This window comes from Notamacropus eugenii, chromosome 1 (genome assembly GCF_028372415.1).
Source record: "Notamacropus eugenii isolate mMacEug1 chromosome 1, mMacEug1.pri_v2, whole genome shotgun sequence".
NCBI classification, from domain to species: Eukaryota; Metazoa; Chordata; class Mammalia; order Diprotodontia; family Macropodidae; genus Notamacropus; species Notamacropus eugenii.
Window position 1 is genome coordinate 530,637,107 of NC_092872.1, and position 18,849 is coordinate 530,655,955.

At 36.7% G+C, this 18,849-nt stretch overlaps 1 protein-coding gene across 2 annotated transcripts in view; it reads left to right on the plus strand.

The window, feature by feature from the left end:
- The window catches only part of WDR43 (WD repeat domain 43), a 43,218-nt gene extending 36,156 nt beyond the window's left edge, over positions 1 to 7,062 (plus strand). For both annotated transcript variants that reach the window (XM_072634081.1, XM_072634082.1), the window contains exons 14-18: positions 233 to 296; positions 2,198 to 2,311; positions 4,112 to 4,181; positions 5,185 to 5,237; positions 5,341 to 7,062. In XM_072634081.1, the coding sequence (XP_072490182.1) occupies positions 233 to 296; positions 2,198 to 2,311; positions 4,112 to 4,181; positions 5,185 to 5,237; positions 5,341 to 5,535 (496 nt within the window). In that variant the 3' untranslated portion in view covers positions 5,536 to 7,062. The remainder of the gene's footprint in view (positions 1 to 232; positions 297 to 2,197; positions 2,312 to 4,111; positions 4,182 to 5,184; positions 5,238 to 5,340) is intronic.
- The last annotated feature ends 11,787 nt before the right edge of the window (positions 7,063 to 18,849 follow it).

An 18,849-nucleotide genomic window follows, 5' to 3' on the forward strand; every position in this document is an offset into this window, starting at 1 on the left:
AATTAATGTTCTCTTCCCCTGTAATTTCTGGTACAGTGTAAAACTCAAAATAGCTTTCCTGTCAGTGTTGGAAAAAAAATTATGGAACTATAAGACTTAATGTGACCATTTGCCTTCCAGAGAATAGGACCTGTAATTTAGTTCCCCTGCACAGCTTTTTTTTTCTTAAAGATGGTTAATGGCCAAATTATTTTGACTTTTGACTTGCAAATTTTTATATTTTTCTTTCCAGTGCTGTGCTTATGGTTCCATGGTTAAAATCTGTGTTAACCATACATGCATCTTATCTGTCCACAGTAAGTATCTTCCACAATAATAACCAGACAGACCCTTGGGTGGGTGGATGGGGTCCCCCTACCCTGCTAACGTTCACTGAAAGATTTGGATTAAATTTTTATACAACTTCCAAGCCTCTTGTGTCCCCTCCCCCTCAAAAAAAATCTCCCCTTGAACTAATCAGAGGTAATGTCTCTTAGAGATTCCCATTTATAGAGTGGCACCATAGTCCCTTATTTTTCAGGTCTCTGCTTTTATACAACATTTTGTAGGAGCATGATCCAGCCTTGTCTCATTTGACTATCATTAGTTATTAAGAGGTAGTACAGTGCAGTGTAAAAGAGCAGCTCCCAGAAAATGGAAAATGAGTCCCAGGGCTAGGGAAAATGGCTTCAGCTAGTCGCCTCTGGGAATCTGGACCCGACCCATAGTGTCCTAACAGCCTCAAGGTGTGTTTCAGGATGGGTGGAGGAAGAAACAAAACACTATTTATGAAGGAATAGAAATTTTGACCAAATCAAAATTATTTAGTCCCTTATTTTTTTTAATCATAAATTTACAAATCTGAAGCCATTTTATTAGGAAACATAAGAATGTGTGTTGCTGTTAATAATAACAATTAACATTTTTATATCTATGGCATTTGCTATGTGCCAAATACCGTGCTAATTATTTTACAGTTATCTCATTTGACCTTACAGCTACCCTGGGAGGTAGGTGCTATTATTATCCCTATTTTACAGATGAGGAGACTGAAGCAAAGGTTAAGTGACCTGCCCAAGACCACAAAGCTTAGTAAGTGTCTGAGGCCAGATTTAAACACAATCAGGTCTTCCTGACTCTGGGCCCAGCACTTTAGCCACTGTACCACCTACCTGTCACTGCATGTAATCATTTTTCTCCTAAAATCACTATTTTTGATATTAAAGTTTTTACACTTTGTCCTTTTTTTGACCTCAGTAAATCAGTAAAACAGACATTTGCAACTCTATTTGGGGAAAAATTAATTTCAACATTAAGAATGTCTTAAGAATGTCAGTAATGTAATTTATCAGCTATTCCCTCTATATCCTTTGTTTTTATTGTTCTGTTTTAAGATTTCAAGGTAGAGAAGAACTGGAAGTGTTTTTGGTAAAAGTTTGCTGTCCATCCTAGGTCCCTCTTTCTCCCTTTCTGTTCTTGACTTGGGAGTGGGGAAGGTGAATGGAAACATGGTGGAAAAGAATTGATCATATTCTCAGGTCTCAGTATATGTTAACACCTGAGCAGTCCTCATCACATATTTGCTAACCACACAGTTAAAATGATACTATTTTTAATATTTGTAAAGTGCTTTATACACATCCTCCCTTGATCTTCATAGCTCTTTGGAATACATCCTTGCAGGTAATATCTGCATTTTGTAGAAGAGAACTTTTTAAAAAATTGTTTTCAGCTTTGCTAAAAAAGAAACTGATCCTTTGTGTCATATGAAAAGCTTTAGTTTATGTCAGTGTTAAAAAATTTGCTATGCATCAAAGTTTAACTTTTAGTTTCTCCTATAAGTAGTTTATGTGAACCTGAACTCTCCATACCCTTAACCTCGATAGTTCATTCTGAATCATCCCCTACTTCTTTAGAATACAAGTCTTTTAAAAGGGTATCAGTCACAGTATTTGAAGCACACTCTGGGGATTTGTCAGGGAGAATACTCCATGTTTGTTGAGTAGTGAACTTGAAACGCACTGTGCCTAAAATGGGGGAAAGAAGACTAAGAAAATGGTACATGAGGTGGTTTTTTTTTCTAATTGTTTTTCCCCCCTTTATAGAGTAGTGTGTGTCAGAACTGCTTAAAGGAAATGCTTTGTGCTTTGAGATTCCCTTTGATCTTGTTGGCTTGACACAAAATGAGACAAGTGTTTCCTGATCATTTTTCTTCTAGTTGCCTGACCTGGTACCCCAGCTGGGCATGTTATACCAGTTGATGGAGAGCAGAGTCAAAACCTTAAGAAAGCTCTCTCGACTGCATGGAAAACTCATTCTTCTTATTACACAGGTATGTACTGTATAATTCACAATGAAAGATTTTCTTTGTGGTAGTAATGGAAGCATGAGAACATATTTATCTGATCCTATACCACATCCCTACTTTATTTTAGGGGAAAATATGCCAGGTCAATTTAGTAATCAAAATTTCCTGTCTTAATTTTCAAGAAATGCTCTGTTTGTCAGAATTCATACAATATCCTTGGGATTTTTTTGTGGAGAAAGCTCCTGAGAGTGCATAGAATTTTGGTATTTAAGTTAATACTGCTATATTATACCCCAATTTCTTTTTTTTTTTTTTTTTTTTATTAATTTTTTTATTTTTTTTAATGTTTAACAATCACTGCCATACAATTGCGATTTTATCCCTCCCCACCCACCCCCCACTTCCTCCCTCCCTCCCCACGACTGCATACAATTCTGTATAGATTCTACATATACTTTCCTATTGAGTATCTTTTCACTATAGTCATGCTATGTAGTCAGACTAAGATAAATGAAAGAATCCGTATAACAAATCAGAACATGATACACAAACAGATACACATACACAAACATGATCTGCTACATTATGTGAGTGACTTCCATATTTCTCTCTCTGAGTGTGGAAGGCTTTTTGCCTTGAGGTCCACCATTAGGATTTTTTTTTTTTCAGAAGTTCTTGTGTTATTACAAAAATCTAAGTCTACCAGAAAAAACTCTCACACACTGTGGTTGTTGCTGTGCATAAAGTTCTCCTGGTTCTGCTCCTTTCACTCAGCATCAGGTCATATAAGTCCTTCCAGGCCTCTCTGAAGTCTTCTTGTTCATCATTTCTTATGGCACAATAGTACTCCATTACATTCATATACCATAATTTATTCAGCCATTCCCCAATTGATGGACATCCCCTTGACTTCCAGTTTTTGGCAACTACATAGAGTGCTGCTATAAATATTTTTGTACATGTGGGACCCTTTCCCATTTTTATGATCTCTTGGGGATATAGTCCTAGTAGCGATATTGCTGGGTCAAAGGGTATGCACATTTTTGTAGCCCTTTGGGCATAGTTCCAAATTGCTCTCCAGAATGGTTGGATGCGCTCACAGCTCCACCAACAATGAATTAGTGTTCCAACTCTCCCACATCCTCTCCAGCATTTATCATTTTCTTGTTCTGTCATGTTTGCCAATCTTATAGGTGTGATGTGGTACCTCAGAGTTGTTTTGATTTGCATCTCTCTAACCAATAGTGATTTAGAGCATTTTTTCATATGATTATAGATAGCTTTAATTTCTTCCTCTGAAAATTGCCTGTTCATATCCTTTGACCATTTATCAATTGGGGAATGACTTGTATGATTATACATTTGGGTCAGTTCTCTATATATTCTAGAAATGAGGCCTTTATCCCCGAGCTTAGCTGTAAAAATTTTTTCCCAATTTACTACATCCCTCCGGATTTTTATACCCCAATTTCTAGAAATTTTATGGAGTTTTTCCTTTTTCATTTTTTTTTAAACATTTGAATATATACTTGGTCTGTCATGAGCCCCCTGAAACCTGATTGGGGAGCGGGGATCTGAGGCCTTACCTCTCTCTGGGGAAAGCAGGTAGGCCTTGCTCTATTTTATAAAACTCATCATCACCTTAGCCCCAGCAGCTGTCATGTTAGGGGATGAATGGCTGCACACTGACAGAAAACACAAATCATTGAAATCTTGCATCTAGTCCTTTTCCCTATCTTTTTGTGTAGGGTTTTTGTTTTTTAATGGGTAAGGTGGAGGGAGCCAGGCTGTGGCTGACTTTCATGTTAATGTTTCATCTTTTAGGTGGCAGCCTCTGAAAAAACACAAGGTGTGCCTCCACCTGAGCAGACGGCCAAACTGGTTTATGAGGAAGGTAAGAAGAGGAAACTCAAATTGGAGTTGTAGTTCTATATTGCTCTCTTCAATGTAGAAAATGAGAAATACTACTTTATTTTGCTTCTTTTAAATTCAGCTTTGTGGTGGGAAATCTGTATAAGATACCATATCTTAGAGAAAATATGATAACTAAACCACACCACTCCATTTTTCTTTGATTGGAAAGATTGCATCGGTTACAATCCATAGATCAAAGCTTAGGATTTTGTCAGACCTCTCGATTAAGAGACTCTTAGAGCTTGAATTTTAATAAAATATGTTTAGATCCTTGGTTCTTTTGTTGCATCAAGAACATTTGCCTCTTGTAGCTAATGAAAGGGAGCCATGATGTCACAGTGAAGAAAATAGCAGCCTTAGAATCAGGTAGACCTGGGCTCAAGTCCTACGTCTGACACATAATAGCTGTGCAACCCTGGGCAAGATACTTAAACCTCTTAATGTTCTAAGCAGCATTCTAAGACTCTCATTTGCAGAAGAGCTACCAGTTTGTGTTGGTAGAGTCAATCAGCAAGTATTTTTCAAGTGTCTGCTATTTTCCAGGCATTGAACTAATCACAAGGAATTATATGCACTCATGCATATAATGGGAGGGAAATGAATTTCCATGTTGGGAATTCTCTTCCAATGAAATTACAGATCTAGTTAAAAAATTCTGTTAAAATATTAAAATATTGTTGCTTCGATATTCAATCTGTCTGACTTAGCTATGGAGTCAGGAAGGCCTATGACACACATTCGACCCTGGGCAAATCAGTCTCTTGAAGTGCACCAAGTAACTCTTTGAGATCCTGAGTGGCAGAGAAAGTGCCAGTCTCCATTGGTGGAGGGAATTTCCTTATGGTGAATTCACAAGTCTTGTCAAAAACAGTCATTTGATTAACATTATTGCTAGATAAGCATTTTGTGAAATAAAACATAAGGTTCTTAATTGTATTGGTTTTTAGATGGTTTTGAAATTAAGTAAAGATTTTGTTTTATAGAATCTTCTGAAGAGGAGTCTGATGATGAAGTAATGGCAGATAAAAATTCTGATGTAAGTAGCTCTTCCTGCTACCATGGTCTTTAGCCTTCTCTTGTATAGCTGCCTACTGATAAAGAGCCTTTGTGAATGCTTGTTCTACTTATTAATTTATCAGGAGAATTGGGAGGAGGATGAAGAAGAGAGAGAAAGTGAAAAGGATGAAGAGGAGGAGGATGGTGGTGATGATGATGATGATGATGATGATGATGATGATCAACAAGAAATAGATCAGGACACAGAAAATGGTGAGGAGAAAGAAATAAATGGAGAGTCTGATTTGGACCCAGAAAATGAAAGTGAAGAAGAATGAAGAAGAAAGGAAAATAGGCCAATAGAACTATAAACTTTGACTCACGTTGTTGAATGCTGCCATGTTCTTCTGTAGAGGGCAGTCTCTGTGTTTGACCTCTGTGGCAGAATGCAGAAGGCCCTCCCACCTTTCCAAATTCAAATGGTGATCTCACCATGCCAGCCCCCTTCTCCTTCCCACCTCAAACTTAACTGTGTAAATAAGAATGTTTCTTTCAATTGTTAATAAACTTTACACAGTAAATAGACACACTTTTCTGCAACATACTGACACGATTGTCCTACATATCTTATATTTTTATAATATAATAAAGTCCTGGAATGATTGGTTATATCAAGAATTGAGTTAAATGAAGATGAGGAAATTTTCCCCCCAACCCATTCCCCTACCAAAACCACAGCCCAACCTGTTCTTTGGAGGAATCCACTCTTACTGCAGGTTGGTATGTGTAATCTGGTCCAGGTGTGATCCTGTCCTGAGTAAACTTGAAAAGAAGTTATGAGCATGATCCAAATTTGCCTTGTGTGGAAGGTGAGGCATGACAAAAAATAAAGGTGTAGATGTGATTGCAGGTTTAGAGAAAGGCACCTTTAATCTCTAGGAAATAATGCAAAGTAATCTGAACCAGGCAGGCTCAATCACTGGATTTGTCCTCTTCCCCCTCTCCCCCACCAAATCTGCTAATTTTTTTTTAAGATATTTAAGTAATTTTTAAAGAAAACAATTATGGTAGTTCAAAAACCAAAATAACCAACATCCCTAGCCACATGAATGGTTCTCTGTGACTGTAGAACATGACCAGGCAGCCATCCATGCTCGTTTTTAAAGCACATCCCAACTACCTGCACACTATTCTTTGGCATTCACTTACAGTCAAGTCATGAATTCATTTCAACTTTCCATTGTCAAAGTTTTAGGACAGAGACCAATTTTTTCTTTCTTTTGGCTTCAATTAATACTGTCATCAGTGGCCATCCTGATTTTTTTAATGCAAGGAAAATATATTTATGTTTAGTAATTAAATGCTTTCTTCTCTTTCTGTTACCCGAGCTTGGCAAAGTTTGGCTACCCTTTTTTTTTTTTTAAGAAAAAATAATTGAACTCATGCTTTTTTTTTATGTATGTATAAACCAATACTTTTATTTTTGTGTCCTAAAAAAGACCCTTTAGAATTATCACTCATTTATTTGAAAAGAAAAACTAGGTCGTTTAGGGCTAAATAGGGGGATATTCTTTGGAACATGGTCTCAAACAGGAAGGAAGGAAGGGATAGGTGGAGAGGTTTTTTTTCCTGTGAATATTTAAAACAACCTTATTTTGTTAGGGACTTTTTAATCTCAGTGGCCAAACAAGGATATCCTTTTGCTCTGCTTATGGAGCTGGAGCCACATTAACACCTTAGGCAAAGTGAGTTTGAGCTGGCCATGGGCATATTGTATGTACAGTCTATTTGTCTATAAATGGAGCTGTTTATGGCTACCAAACATCACGCTCTTTGTAAAGTGAATAAATATACATCTTTACCCAGTTGCTTGTCTTGTGGTATATGCTGAAGAGGCAAGGGAAGTGTAGTTTCATTGCTTGCTGTTTGGTTTTCAGTGGCCTTGATGGAACACTAATTTTAAGGCCTGGTACCTATAGAACTTGCCATGAAAATAAGCATTTCCTTCATCTGCCCCCAAGGCCTAATTAGAGAGTAGGCCAAGAAGTCTTTAAGATGTGCATTTCTTTAGAATCAGTGAGCCATTGGTTGAGCAGTTATAGCCCCACATCCTCAAATAGGCTTGTATTGATAATTAGAGACTTCAGTAGCCTTTTGTTGGCAGGATTATGTTTAGGAAGTGGATGAAAGATAGTTGTTGACACTGGGCTAACTGTCATTTCCCCATATCCACTTTTGGTTGTGAATAGTACTTATTACTGTATCGCGGAAGGAATGTACCAGTTTTAAGAAAATTTGTCATGTTTGGTTGTTATAGTAGGTACTCAGTACTCGGGTGTTCCAAGCTTTCAGGCAAATTATATTTTTCTGAAAGAAATCTTCCTTTTACTAATGATTTTGTTAAATAACAAAACAGCCTATTACATCTGAAGTGACTTGTTAATTGATCTGCATGTATTTTTGGGAACACACTGCTAGTAAGTGGCACTCTGCCTTTGTTTTATTTTTGTGGATAACAGCTGATGTCTATTGGTCCATGATTTAAGGATGACCTGGAGGTTGGAGGGAGGATAAAAAATAAAACTCTGGCACTGGACTTTCTCAGTCTGAAGACATCATCCATTTGATGGCAGAAGTTCTTCCTATCATTGTCTTACCTTCTTCCCTCTAAGGACAGGCAGGTATTAGACACATTATTAAGTTAATCGAAGAATTTTTTAAAGTTAGTATTCTAACATTAGTATAGAAATAACCCACATTACTTTTTTGTTAAGTCATTTCTCATGATCCTGGCAGCTTTAGGAGTTTGATGGTTTATGTTTTGTACAATTTGATCTATTTTCCTTTTTAATTTAATGTTGATTAATTTTGATTCTCATCTCCCAATCAATGATAATACTGACTTGCTTAGTTTCATTGGCTTTTCCATTATCTCTGCCTGGGCAAACCAGTTCACATTTCTTGGCCTCAGTTATCTTCATCTACAAAATAAAAGGGGGCTGGATTTGTCTGTTATCCTTTATGGGTCCATGAGTCTGACTTATGGGTGGTCAGTTGGCTCTTCAAATAGATGACTGTTGAATGGGAGAATTTCAAGTGGTTTAAAATTTTTTCTTATATATAGAAGGATTTTATCTAGTGAGAGTTAACTAGTGTTGATGGAGAAACCCTCTTGTGAAGAGGACAGAGCTTGGTAATTTGATGCTGATAAATATCTCGTCACTAGTGGTTATACTTAGAGGGGGTTGTTTATCAATTTTTACTTTTTTCCCAGAAGGTTAAGTAAAGATGATGCGCTTAGATCACCATCATCTATAAATCATATCCTTCTCTACCATAGCACCCTGTTAGATGCTATATAAATGCTTATTCCCTTCCCTTTCCTATTCTAAATTCTATTGCGTTAGGAGTTATATCTGTAGGTGAGCAATAGTGTAAAAGTTCTATGGCCTAACTTGTGTGATATGAACAAGTCTAGACCCTAACTATTGTGGACTAATAGTCTAGTTTATCTGTGTGTAAAACAAAACCAAAGATTCAACCTTATAAACCTGTAAACTTAAAAAACTGACTTGATGGACAAGATGAATTCAGTACCGTAACTCAATATGATCATTATGAATGATATTTTTGAGAACTTATTGAAATGATCTGTATACATGTATAATTTTAGCTGACTGAAGCAGATGGATTGGATATTTTACCAGGCCACATCTTATATGAAAGACAGTGTTAATGGTGGTATGTCCATTTGACAGTTGCTAAACACCATTTTTTGGAATTGGCAACCTGGTAATAACTTTTGAATAGATTCATCTCACAGTTTTAGGCCTGAGTTGTAGGAAATCCATTATGGGCAAAGCTTGCAGAGCCTTCCCTTGACCAGTGTTGTAATACAACCACTGATGTATTATATTTACAGCCCATTGTGATATCATGACCAATGAATGGAATCAGATAATAGGATATGCCTCTAATTTGGTGCTTCCTTGACTTGTGACTGAAGGTCCCTTTCCATTAGGCTAGAAAATACTCTAGTGTCTAATGTGGGCTTGAACATTGTTGTAAGTTGAGTTCAAAACCAGTTTCTAGGTCAAGTTCATTTTAGCTGATGCTTTCCCATCTTAGAACTGCATATGTTTGAATATCTCAAAGAGTTCATTTTTGAGTCTCATATTAATAGTATTTAGTCCTTGGGGATATAATTGTTGAAGATATTCTTAAATCTGTGCTGAAAGAATATACTATTTTTGAAAACCCTGCCATGATCAACTATTAAAAGCAATCTTGCTGGGTTGTTAGGTTAGGTCAGTTAAACCAAGGAACTGATTTTTAAGATACTTCTCTTCCAGCTTTCATTGTGTGAAAGTTGTTAATAAAACCAGATACCTACCAACAAAGACAGTGTGTTATGGCAGATACTGGCTTGGACTTAGAGTCCAAAATATCTGGGTTCTACATATCCTGCTTTCTCACACTTAGCTCTGTTATCACAAGAAACTACTCCTCAGTTTGCTCATTTGTAAGATGGCATTTTAATGCCTCATGTACCTCCCTCACAGGTAGTTTTGAGGCTCAAATAAAGCCCTTTGCCAACCTTAAGGTTCTTTATAAATGTGTTTATCTTAGAGTTGCCAAGTGGAGGGGTTGGATGCTGTGGGGTGAATGTCCAGGGGTTCTTGTCTCACATCAGCCAAAAGTTGGTGTCAAATAATGGTCATGTTAAACTCCTGAAAAGATTGAAAATTCTCGGGAAATCACCAGGTGTCTTGTTCTAGAAGTATTTGTCAATGTAAGAATAGTTTGAATGTAGAAATAATAGTACTGGATACTCAGTTAAGAGTTCACAGGCACTGCTAGTGTACTTTTCACAGGGTAGGATTTTTCCAAGAGTTCAGTGGATCCTGATTTGAAGTGTTAAGTCAAACTAGAGTTCATTTGCTTTTAAGAATGTCCCACCCTTCATTCTGTTGGGCAAGGTTCTTTATTTTACTCTTCTTTGCAAGATAGTTTGAACAGAGGGGCATTGACCTGACACTCATCCCTAAGAATGAGAACAATTATTAGGCCTATTTGAGAGTGAGGAAAACTTCTTTCAATAATATCTTTAAAGAAATTCAGTTCTTTACTGTTAACTTCAAAGGAGGGAATGAGAAGTTTTGTTTTTATCCCCTTGTGCTGAGGTGAGCAGTTATTCTGTTGTTCTATACTTAGGGCTCTTGGTCTCATTTCCTTCTAGGGAATCATGGCTCTTTCTTTTTTCTTTTCTTTCTATTTTCTTTTTGCTATGTGATCTATCTGCCTTAGCTTAGGTAAAGAAGCTAGGCTCATTTGTGTGTCTTGCACATAGTTGTTCCATCAGTACTCTTTGAATTTCTGGATGCTTGTACAATCTCTGCATGCTGGGTGTTCAGTAAATGTTGACTGACATTCATAAGGCATAGGTGCCTGTGTTATAGGAACTATCTTGTTAGAGTAGCCTTGGCATAAGGAAAGGGTGGGTAAACTGGAATTTGTGCTGGAATCTTGCTGTCAGCCAAAAGGATGGTATCTTGACAACATCTGAATCCCACTGGCATGTGTTCCCATATAAGTCTTAATGAGGTACAGGGAAAAGAGGTCTGGATCTTGAGTCAGAGGACTTTAATTCCTAGTTTTGCCTGTTACAGTCTGTATGACTTTAGGCAAGTCACTTCATTTGAAAGGGTTGGACTAGTTCTCAATCTGATCTTTTTGACATTTTAACTGCTTATCTGTGTGTTAGGGAAATTCTTGGTATGGTAAAGTGAGCTTTAACTGGGCCTCTGAACCTCTTTTGTTATATGTTACTAAAGTGACCTTTTGGGAAAGGGTTTTTTTGTTGGTAGTGTTTTTTTTTGCTGGTACAATATGATTCATTTCTACGTTTTTTGAGGTCTGAATCAGAAGTCTGTACTGAAAGCAGCCACTGGGAGTCAGTCTTGCTTTCTACAAGTTCTGGGTTAAAAAAAAATCCAGAATTCAAGCAAGTTAGTCACTATTTTTAGTTTATAGGAAAAGACTGATCTTTAGGGAGTATCATGCATACTAGATTTCCATGGCCAGCTGAATAGCGATGGTTGATTCTTTATTGGCCTGTTTGCTCCTTTTTAAAGCATTATGGGATGCTAAGTGAATTGCTGGCATGGTCTAGAAGTTTAGGCTTGGAAGGGACTGTATAAACTTGTGTTCTTAGGTAGTGGCCTCTTATGAAGCTCATCTGTTAGTGGGATTTTCTAACCTGGGGTACGTAAAACTTGGGCTTTTAAAGTGTTTTGATAACTTTTTTAACATTTGAAAATATTGAAATTTATTGGTCTTTTTAAAAAAAATTTTATATCACTAGTTTTTTCAGTATCCCCTCTCTTTCTACCCTCTCAGAGAGCCAACTCTTATACCAAAATAACGCTTTTAAAGAGAAAGGAAAAAAGCAAAATCAACCACTACATTTTTAAAAAATTCTGCAAATATATGCAATATACTATACCCATGGATCTCTTGGCTCTGCAAAGGAATTGGATGGGGGGGTTCTTTAATTATTTCTTTTTGGGGGCCATGTTGTTGTTTGTAATTTGAAAACATTCACTTTTGATTGTTTTGTGACTGTCTTCTTTTTGTAGTCTCTGTGTTTATTGGCCCTGCTTCACTTTGCATCAGATCTTGTAAATCTGTGCTTCTCTGGATTCATTGTATTTATTATTTCTTATAGCACAGTAATATTCTGTTACATTCACGTTACCACTTAGCCATTCTCCAATTAATAAGCATCCATTTTCCAGTTCTTTGCTACTACCAAAAGTGCTGCTATAAATATTTTGGTGTATAGGGAGTTTCTTGTCAATGACTGTGAAATGAGTCATGTATTGTAAGTTACAAGAGGGTGGGGGACTAAAAAGTGGTAGAAGGTGATGGATCATGATGGACAAGTCAGTCAGAAAAGTCTCAAAGTAGTGAAGCTTGGAATTCACCTTCCCGTCAGAGAGGTACAGGGTAGGGATGAGAGAGAGAGAGAGAGAGAGAGAGAGAGAGAGAGAGAGAGAGAGAGTGTGTGTGTGTGTGTGTGTGTCTTTGTGTGTCTGGGTGGTCTGGGTGTGTGATCTTTTAGTTTATATAACTCAAATACCAAACCCTCATCTGAGTAATAACTGATTCAATATAATTGTATTTTATTTCAAAAACCTAAGAAGGGGGCTATAGACTGTGCAAAGGAATCCGTGACACAAAAGAAGTTTAGAACCATTTGTCTCTGAAGGTATCATGGTAACTAAATCCCCATCTCTTACTATGGCCAAGTATGCCCTCTTTAGAGAATCTTTCATGTTGATGGCTCAGCATAATACTTCAGTGGGCATTTGAATGTGTTGCTAAAGGGAAAATACTTAAAATATTTCATCTACATATTGAGGTACATTACATATTGCAGTGGGTAATACATATAGCAGTGGAATGTAGTGGGATAAACCAGTAAGTTCAAGAGTCCAGAAGACCCAGATTGGACAAATGACTTCACCTCTTTGATCTTTGGTTTACTTGTCAATAAAATGGGGATGATATTACCATCTACTTCGCAAGGTTGTTAAGAGGATCCAATGAGAATGGATTGTAAAAGTTGTAAAACGAGGTGCTGTCTGTGTCTGTGTGTCATCTATTATAATCATTACTGTTACTATGGAAGCATAGCTTTTAGGCTTAAGTTGCGGGCCATGAATCAGAGAGAGAACACATCTAATTGAAAATGTGAGTGAGAATTGTAATTGTCACAGAAAGGGAACTCTTAAAGCAGGAGTGTCACTCGCATTGACTCTTCATGGTGTTGCCAGTGTGACCTTAGATGTCCATTAACTTCTGTGGAGTCATTTTTTTCTGGGGTAGAATGGGGCTGGACTAGATAATTAAGATTCATTCCAGGGTAATCGATTCTGTTCTTGTCAGCCACTAATACTCTCACAGTTGTCATTAGTTGTGTCTCTTTAGTGTTAGTGAGTGTGAAGAACTGGGGAGCATTTTTAATGGTCTAACGAAATGCTTTTTGTTATTTTTAATTTGCCTTCATGAGATGTGCTATTTTTAAAAAAAATCAGTATGTAGCTGAAATAGGTGCTGTATAGTTTTAGTGACCAAGCATTACCCCAGAAAAGGGGTAAGGAAATTATTCTTTGCCTCTTGGCAAAGATGGAGAACTATGGGTATAGAGCATTGTACATACTTTCCGGTTTGGTTATTTTGTTGATCAATTTTGCTGAACTGTTTTTTTTCTTTTAAATCTTGTTCCTTTATTGCAAGGGATACTTCATTCAGTATGGGAAGAGAATATGAAAATGAAGGCAATATCAAAACTAAAAAATAGAAAAAGTGGTGTGGGAAAAGATATTGAGCTAGGGGTGCTATGTAATTTCTCATTATTGGCTACATGACCCAGTAGATAGAGCTGGGCCTAGAGACAGGAAGACCTGAGTTCAGATTAGGCTTCAGACACTAAACCAGCTGTGTGGGCACAGACAAGTCACTTCCCTCTTTCCGCCTCAATTTCCTCAACTATTAAGTGTGGAGAATAGTAACACTTTGTAGGATTGTTGCGAGGAACACTTAACTTTGTATGTGTTTAATAAATACTTGTTCCTTTTCTTTCCCTTTAGGCTGGATTAAGTACCATTCTTACCTATTGTGGTATTTCTTATATTTATTTGTGGGGAAAAAAAAAACAGGTCACCTTTTAGTAAAAACTGAAACTTTTATAGCTCTTTAAAGGAAAAACTATATACATGCACACACATAAATACATACATTTACACATATGTATGTATCATATCATTTGAACCTCACAGTAACCTTGAATAGTGGCATACCAAAGTGTTATCCCTGTTTTACAAATGAGGAAACTGAGGATTAGAGAAGTTAGTGACTTGGGCAAGGTGTAGATGTAACCAGTATCAAACCCAAGCCTCTCCTGGCTAAGGGAGGGTTGTGTGGTAGGAAAAAAACCAAAACATGTGGTCATTAATTTCTTGTTCCTATATAAATCTTGTTTCCTGTTTGAACCTTTTATTCTTGAGTGGTACATACTTCCTTCGGGGAGTGATAGGAGCACAGGTTTAATGTGAGAAGAAGCCTCATAGACCATCTAGTCAGACCCTGTCAACTTTCAGCCAGTGGCTTTCAAAAATGTTTTATTGACTTTTTGTGTTTATATCAGCCATTTCCCCACCCAGCTCCTGTACTTTGAACTCTCCATTGTGCCAAAGGAAAACAATTAAGCAGAATTATCCAGTATGGAGACCATATGACAGTGCTTACAATATTCTGCCCTTGTAGTCTTCTACTCTACAGTAAGAGAGGAGGTACCAACTAACACCTTTCTTTCCCTAGTGTCTTTATTTTAAAAAGTTAAGTTGTTACTAAATCAGATCTATGTTCAACTGAAGATTGCTACCATGTCAGGCCTTGTAAATATACTAGTCTCCATACAGGTCTGTTCGTTAATCTTCCATAAGAGGAATATATTTGTGTGAGATTGAATTATCCAGATCCCTTATTTACTCCTATTCCTACTCCTATTTAATTGCCGACTTCAGAGAAATTTTTTGGTTCCTAAGCAGCACTTTGACCCACAGGTGGATATGGGAATAATGGGAAAAGAAATGAGAGCTCACCTGTCACTTGTCTGCTGCTTTGTGAACATGTTGGAGGACTTGAGAGGATTAGAGATGAGTTTTCTGGGTTAGCCATCTGACATGAGAGGAATTGTTGTTCTGGTCCAGCAGTAGTCTGCTTTGATCAAAACCTTGCTGCTTTTCTGAGAGTCTTGTTGGTTGGAGACCCTGTCTCTGAGCCATCCCCATGTGACTCTGAACTGTGTGCATCATGGCACCAGAGGAATACAAAATACTTGCTGTTCCTTGTTACTGAAAAAGTGCTAGCTTCTAAAGAAACACCCATCCAAGTTTGCCACTGTGAATAAACAGTGATGAGTTGGAAGGTCTTCAAGGGGGAAGGAAGGGGGCACTGGGGGTGGTTCCACTCTTGTAGCAACAATGCTGTAGCATCTGCTGTGTCCTATGGGTCAAAGTTGGCTCAAGATCTCAGTTGTAAAGCTGAGGAGTTCAGACTGGCTGACATATGAGATTTCTTCTGATGTCAGATTTATAATCCCATCATTCCCAGGAGTACAATAGGATCACAATATTTGAGCTGGACGTGACTTTAAAGGCCATTGAGTTCAACTGCCTCCTTTTACAGAGAAAGAAAGGAGGCCCAGCCAGAAGTAAAGTGATTCCAGCTGTTATTGTTATTATCAGGTTGTACTGATGCCTTCTGTTTGTCCAGCCCTATTCTGAAAATGCGTATCCCAGACTCCCTTCCCCTGTGTGTGGGTCCTCCCTTGTAACACAGAAAACCTTGGTTAAACACTGAATTTGACAGCATCTGTAACATTCTGGACTTGTGGTCCCCCATCTTGCTACTTTTCCTCGTCTGTTCTCCTTGGCCAAGATTGCTAATTAATTCTACAGTGTTCAGTTTTGTTTTAGTATTCATTTGCATTATTATTATTGTGCATGTTCTTTATTCTGTATCAGTTCAAACAAGTCTTTTCAAGGTTCTCTGAATTATTTATGTTTGCTGTTTCTTGTAGTGCAATGATCAATAAACTTTTAACAAGTGCCTACTATGTGCCAGGCACTGTGCTAAGCACTAACAACATTCCTTTATATTCATATGCCAACTTTTTCAGCTGTTCCTCATTTGATGGGCTCCCACTTTGTTTTCTTTTTTTTTTTTTCTGATAACAAACTGCTGCTGTTAATATTTTTGTACACATGTGAGGCCTGTCTTGGTGTCTTTGAACTCTTTGGGGATATACACTTGGTACTGGGATATATACTTGATAATGGGATCTTTTGGTAACAGGGTATAAGTGATTTATTGACTTTTTCTCATGTAATTCCAGAATGATTAAACCAGTTCACAGCTCTACTTTTGCCATTTTTTTTTTTAGTTTGATGGTTATGAGGTCAGACTTCAGAATTGTTTTTATTTGTGTATTACTTATTGGTGATTTGGAACAATGTTTCATATTGTTGGTGATGATTTAAAATTTTTATTGTGAGAATTGTTCATAGTTGTTGAGTATTGGTCTCTTAAATACTGAGCAATAGCTCTTGGTGTTATATATTTGTGTCAGTTCTGTATTTTGGAAATTAGATTTTAACACAGATAATTGGGGCAAAGATTTTTCCCAGTTGACTTTTAGTCTTCTTACCCTAGCTGTATTGATTTTGTTTGTGCAAAAATTTTTAAATTTTATGTATTTGAAATTGTTAATGTTCCCTATTACTCTTACCTCTATCTCTACTTAAGAATTCTCCCCTGAGCCATAGTTATGAAAGGTACCTTCTTCCTTTTGCCTGCATATTTTTTTTTATGAATCAACTCTTTATACTTAGGCAAATTATCCACTGGGAATTTATTATGGCATATGGTGTAGGATATTGGTCTAAAGCATGGGTTCTTAGTCCATGATTCGTTGGCTTACAAGAGATCTGTATTAAATTTCAGGGAGTCTGTGAACTTGGCTCTGAAAAAATTTTATCTTTATTTTTACTAACTTATAACTACAATTTGACATTTCTTTCCATTATAAATGGAAAAAACAAAACATTATTCTGAGGAGTAGCTAAGTTTTGCCAGATTGCCAAAGCGTCCATGACAGAATTTAAATGAAAACAACTCCTGACCTAAAGCTATTTTTGCCAAACTGCTTTCTGATTTTTCTAGCTATTCTTGTCACATGATTTCTTTCCTTAGTTGTATTTCTACTTGGATTTACTCCATTCACTTTTTCTGGTTCTTGGTTATCTAATCTATTCCACTGATCTACTTTAGTTTTTAAAAATAGAATTTTATTGTATTTTTCATTTTTATGTCACCTAAATTTTTCCCCTATAACGAAAAGGTATTTTTGAAAGAAAGATGAAACAAATCTAATACTAAATGTGAAGTTACACACCTGCAGATCCCCACCTCTTCAAAGGAATTGGGAGAGATGTCTTCTCCTATCTTTTCGTTAGGACCAAGTTTATCCTTTGCAGTTTTGCAATATTCGTTTTTTTTATGATTTTGTAGTAGCTTTCCATTTACATTGTTCTGTGTATGTATTTTTTCCCCTTAGCTCTGCCTACTTCATTTTGCATCAGCTACTTCTCTCTATTCATATTTTTCTTTTTGGGGGGAGGGGTGACAATAATATTCCATTACATTCATATGTCACAAATTATTTAACCATTCCCCAAATGATGGGCATGTACTTTGTTTATATATATATATATATATATATTTTTACCACAAAAATGTGCTGCTATAAATATTTTGGTGTATACAGAGTCTTTCTTTTTCTCATTTACCTCTTTGGAGTATGTACCAAGCAGTGGAATTTCTGAGTCAAAGGATGTGGCTATTATAGCTACTTTTTGAATAATTCCAGTATCTAAAGCTATTTTTTGCCAAAATGCTTTCCAGTTTTTCCAGCAGTTTTAAATTATGGATAAAACAAAAAATAAAATTTTATTTCCTTTCCTTTTATCAAACATTAGGCTGCTATCTTTAATTGTTTCTGGTTCTTCGTTGTCTAATTAATTACACTGATCTACTTTACTTTAAAAAATACTGAATAGTTTTGATAATTATTGCTCCATAATAAATACTATTCCCTTTTTATCCTTCCTTTTTTCATTCTTTTTCTTGAGGTTTAGACCTTTTGTTTTTCCAAATGAATTTGTTATTTTATATAGCTCTATAAAGTAACCTCTTCGTGGCCTGAATATTATAGCTCTAATTCTGTAAATTTTCTAATCATTTCAAAAAATGTTATGAAAATTTACACTATATATATATTTAGGTAAGCATTTAAGGGGGAAAAAAGCCAAGTTGGTAAACTAGAGAGTGCCCATGAGTGAATTTCTGACCTAATGCAGCTTTGTTGCCTGCCTCCTGGATAACTCACAGCAAATTTCCCTTGATTGGCAACTTATTGCTTCTAAAGGCTCACAACCCAAACCAAAAAACTGCTTGAGGGACTTCCAGCCTGTGCCTAGTAGTAAGAAATAAGCCTCTGTGGAGGCTTCTCGTGCAAATGCAAGTCTATTAAATCACATGGAATGATTTGATTGCCTTGGCTTAGCATTATGCCAGACTCCATGGAAGATTTTAAGATGTACATGGCATGATACCTGCTGGCTTCACGAAGTTACAGCTGAGTTGAGGGAAATTGTGGCACAATTCTGTGATTCTGACTACGTTTGGAATCCTGGCAGGGGTTTAATTTTCAGCTTTAGTACTTAACTAGCTTTATGACCTTGGACAAGGCAATTAATGTGGTTTTTTTTATCAGTTAAATGAGGAGGTTGAATTATATGACCTCTCAAGTCTCTTTTAGTTCATAAATATGTTCCCATAAGGCAGATACACCTAAAATAACTAACCAAAGTTGAGTGTGAAAGGTCAAGTAAATGGTAGATACTAAATTCTTCAACAACAACCAAAAATGTAAAAACAATGGACTAGAACAGTTGTTGCCTCTCCTTTATTTACAACTCTCCTCTATCCCTTCCTCTGTCCCTCCCTCCCTTCCTTCTTTCTTT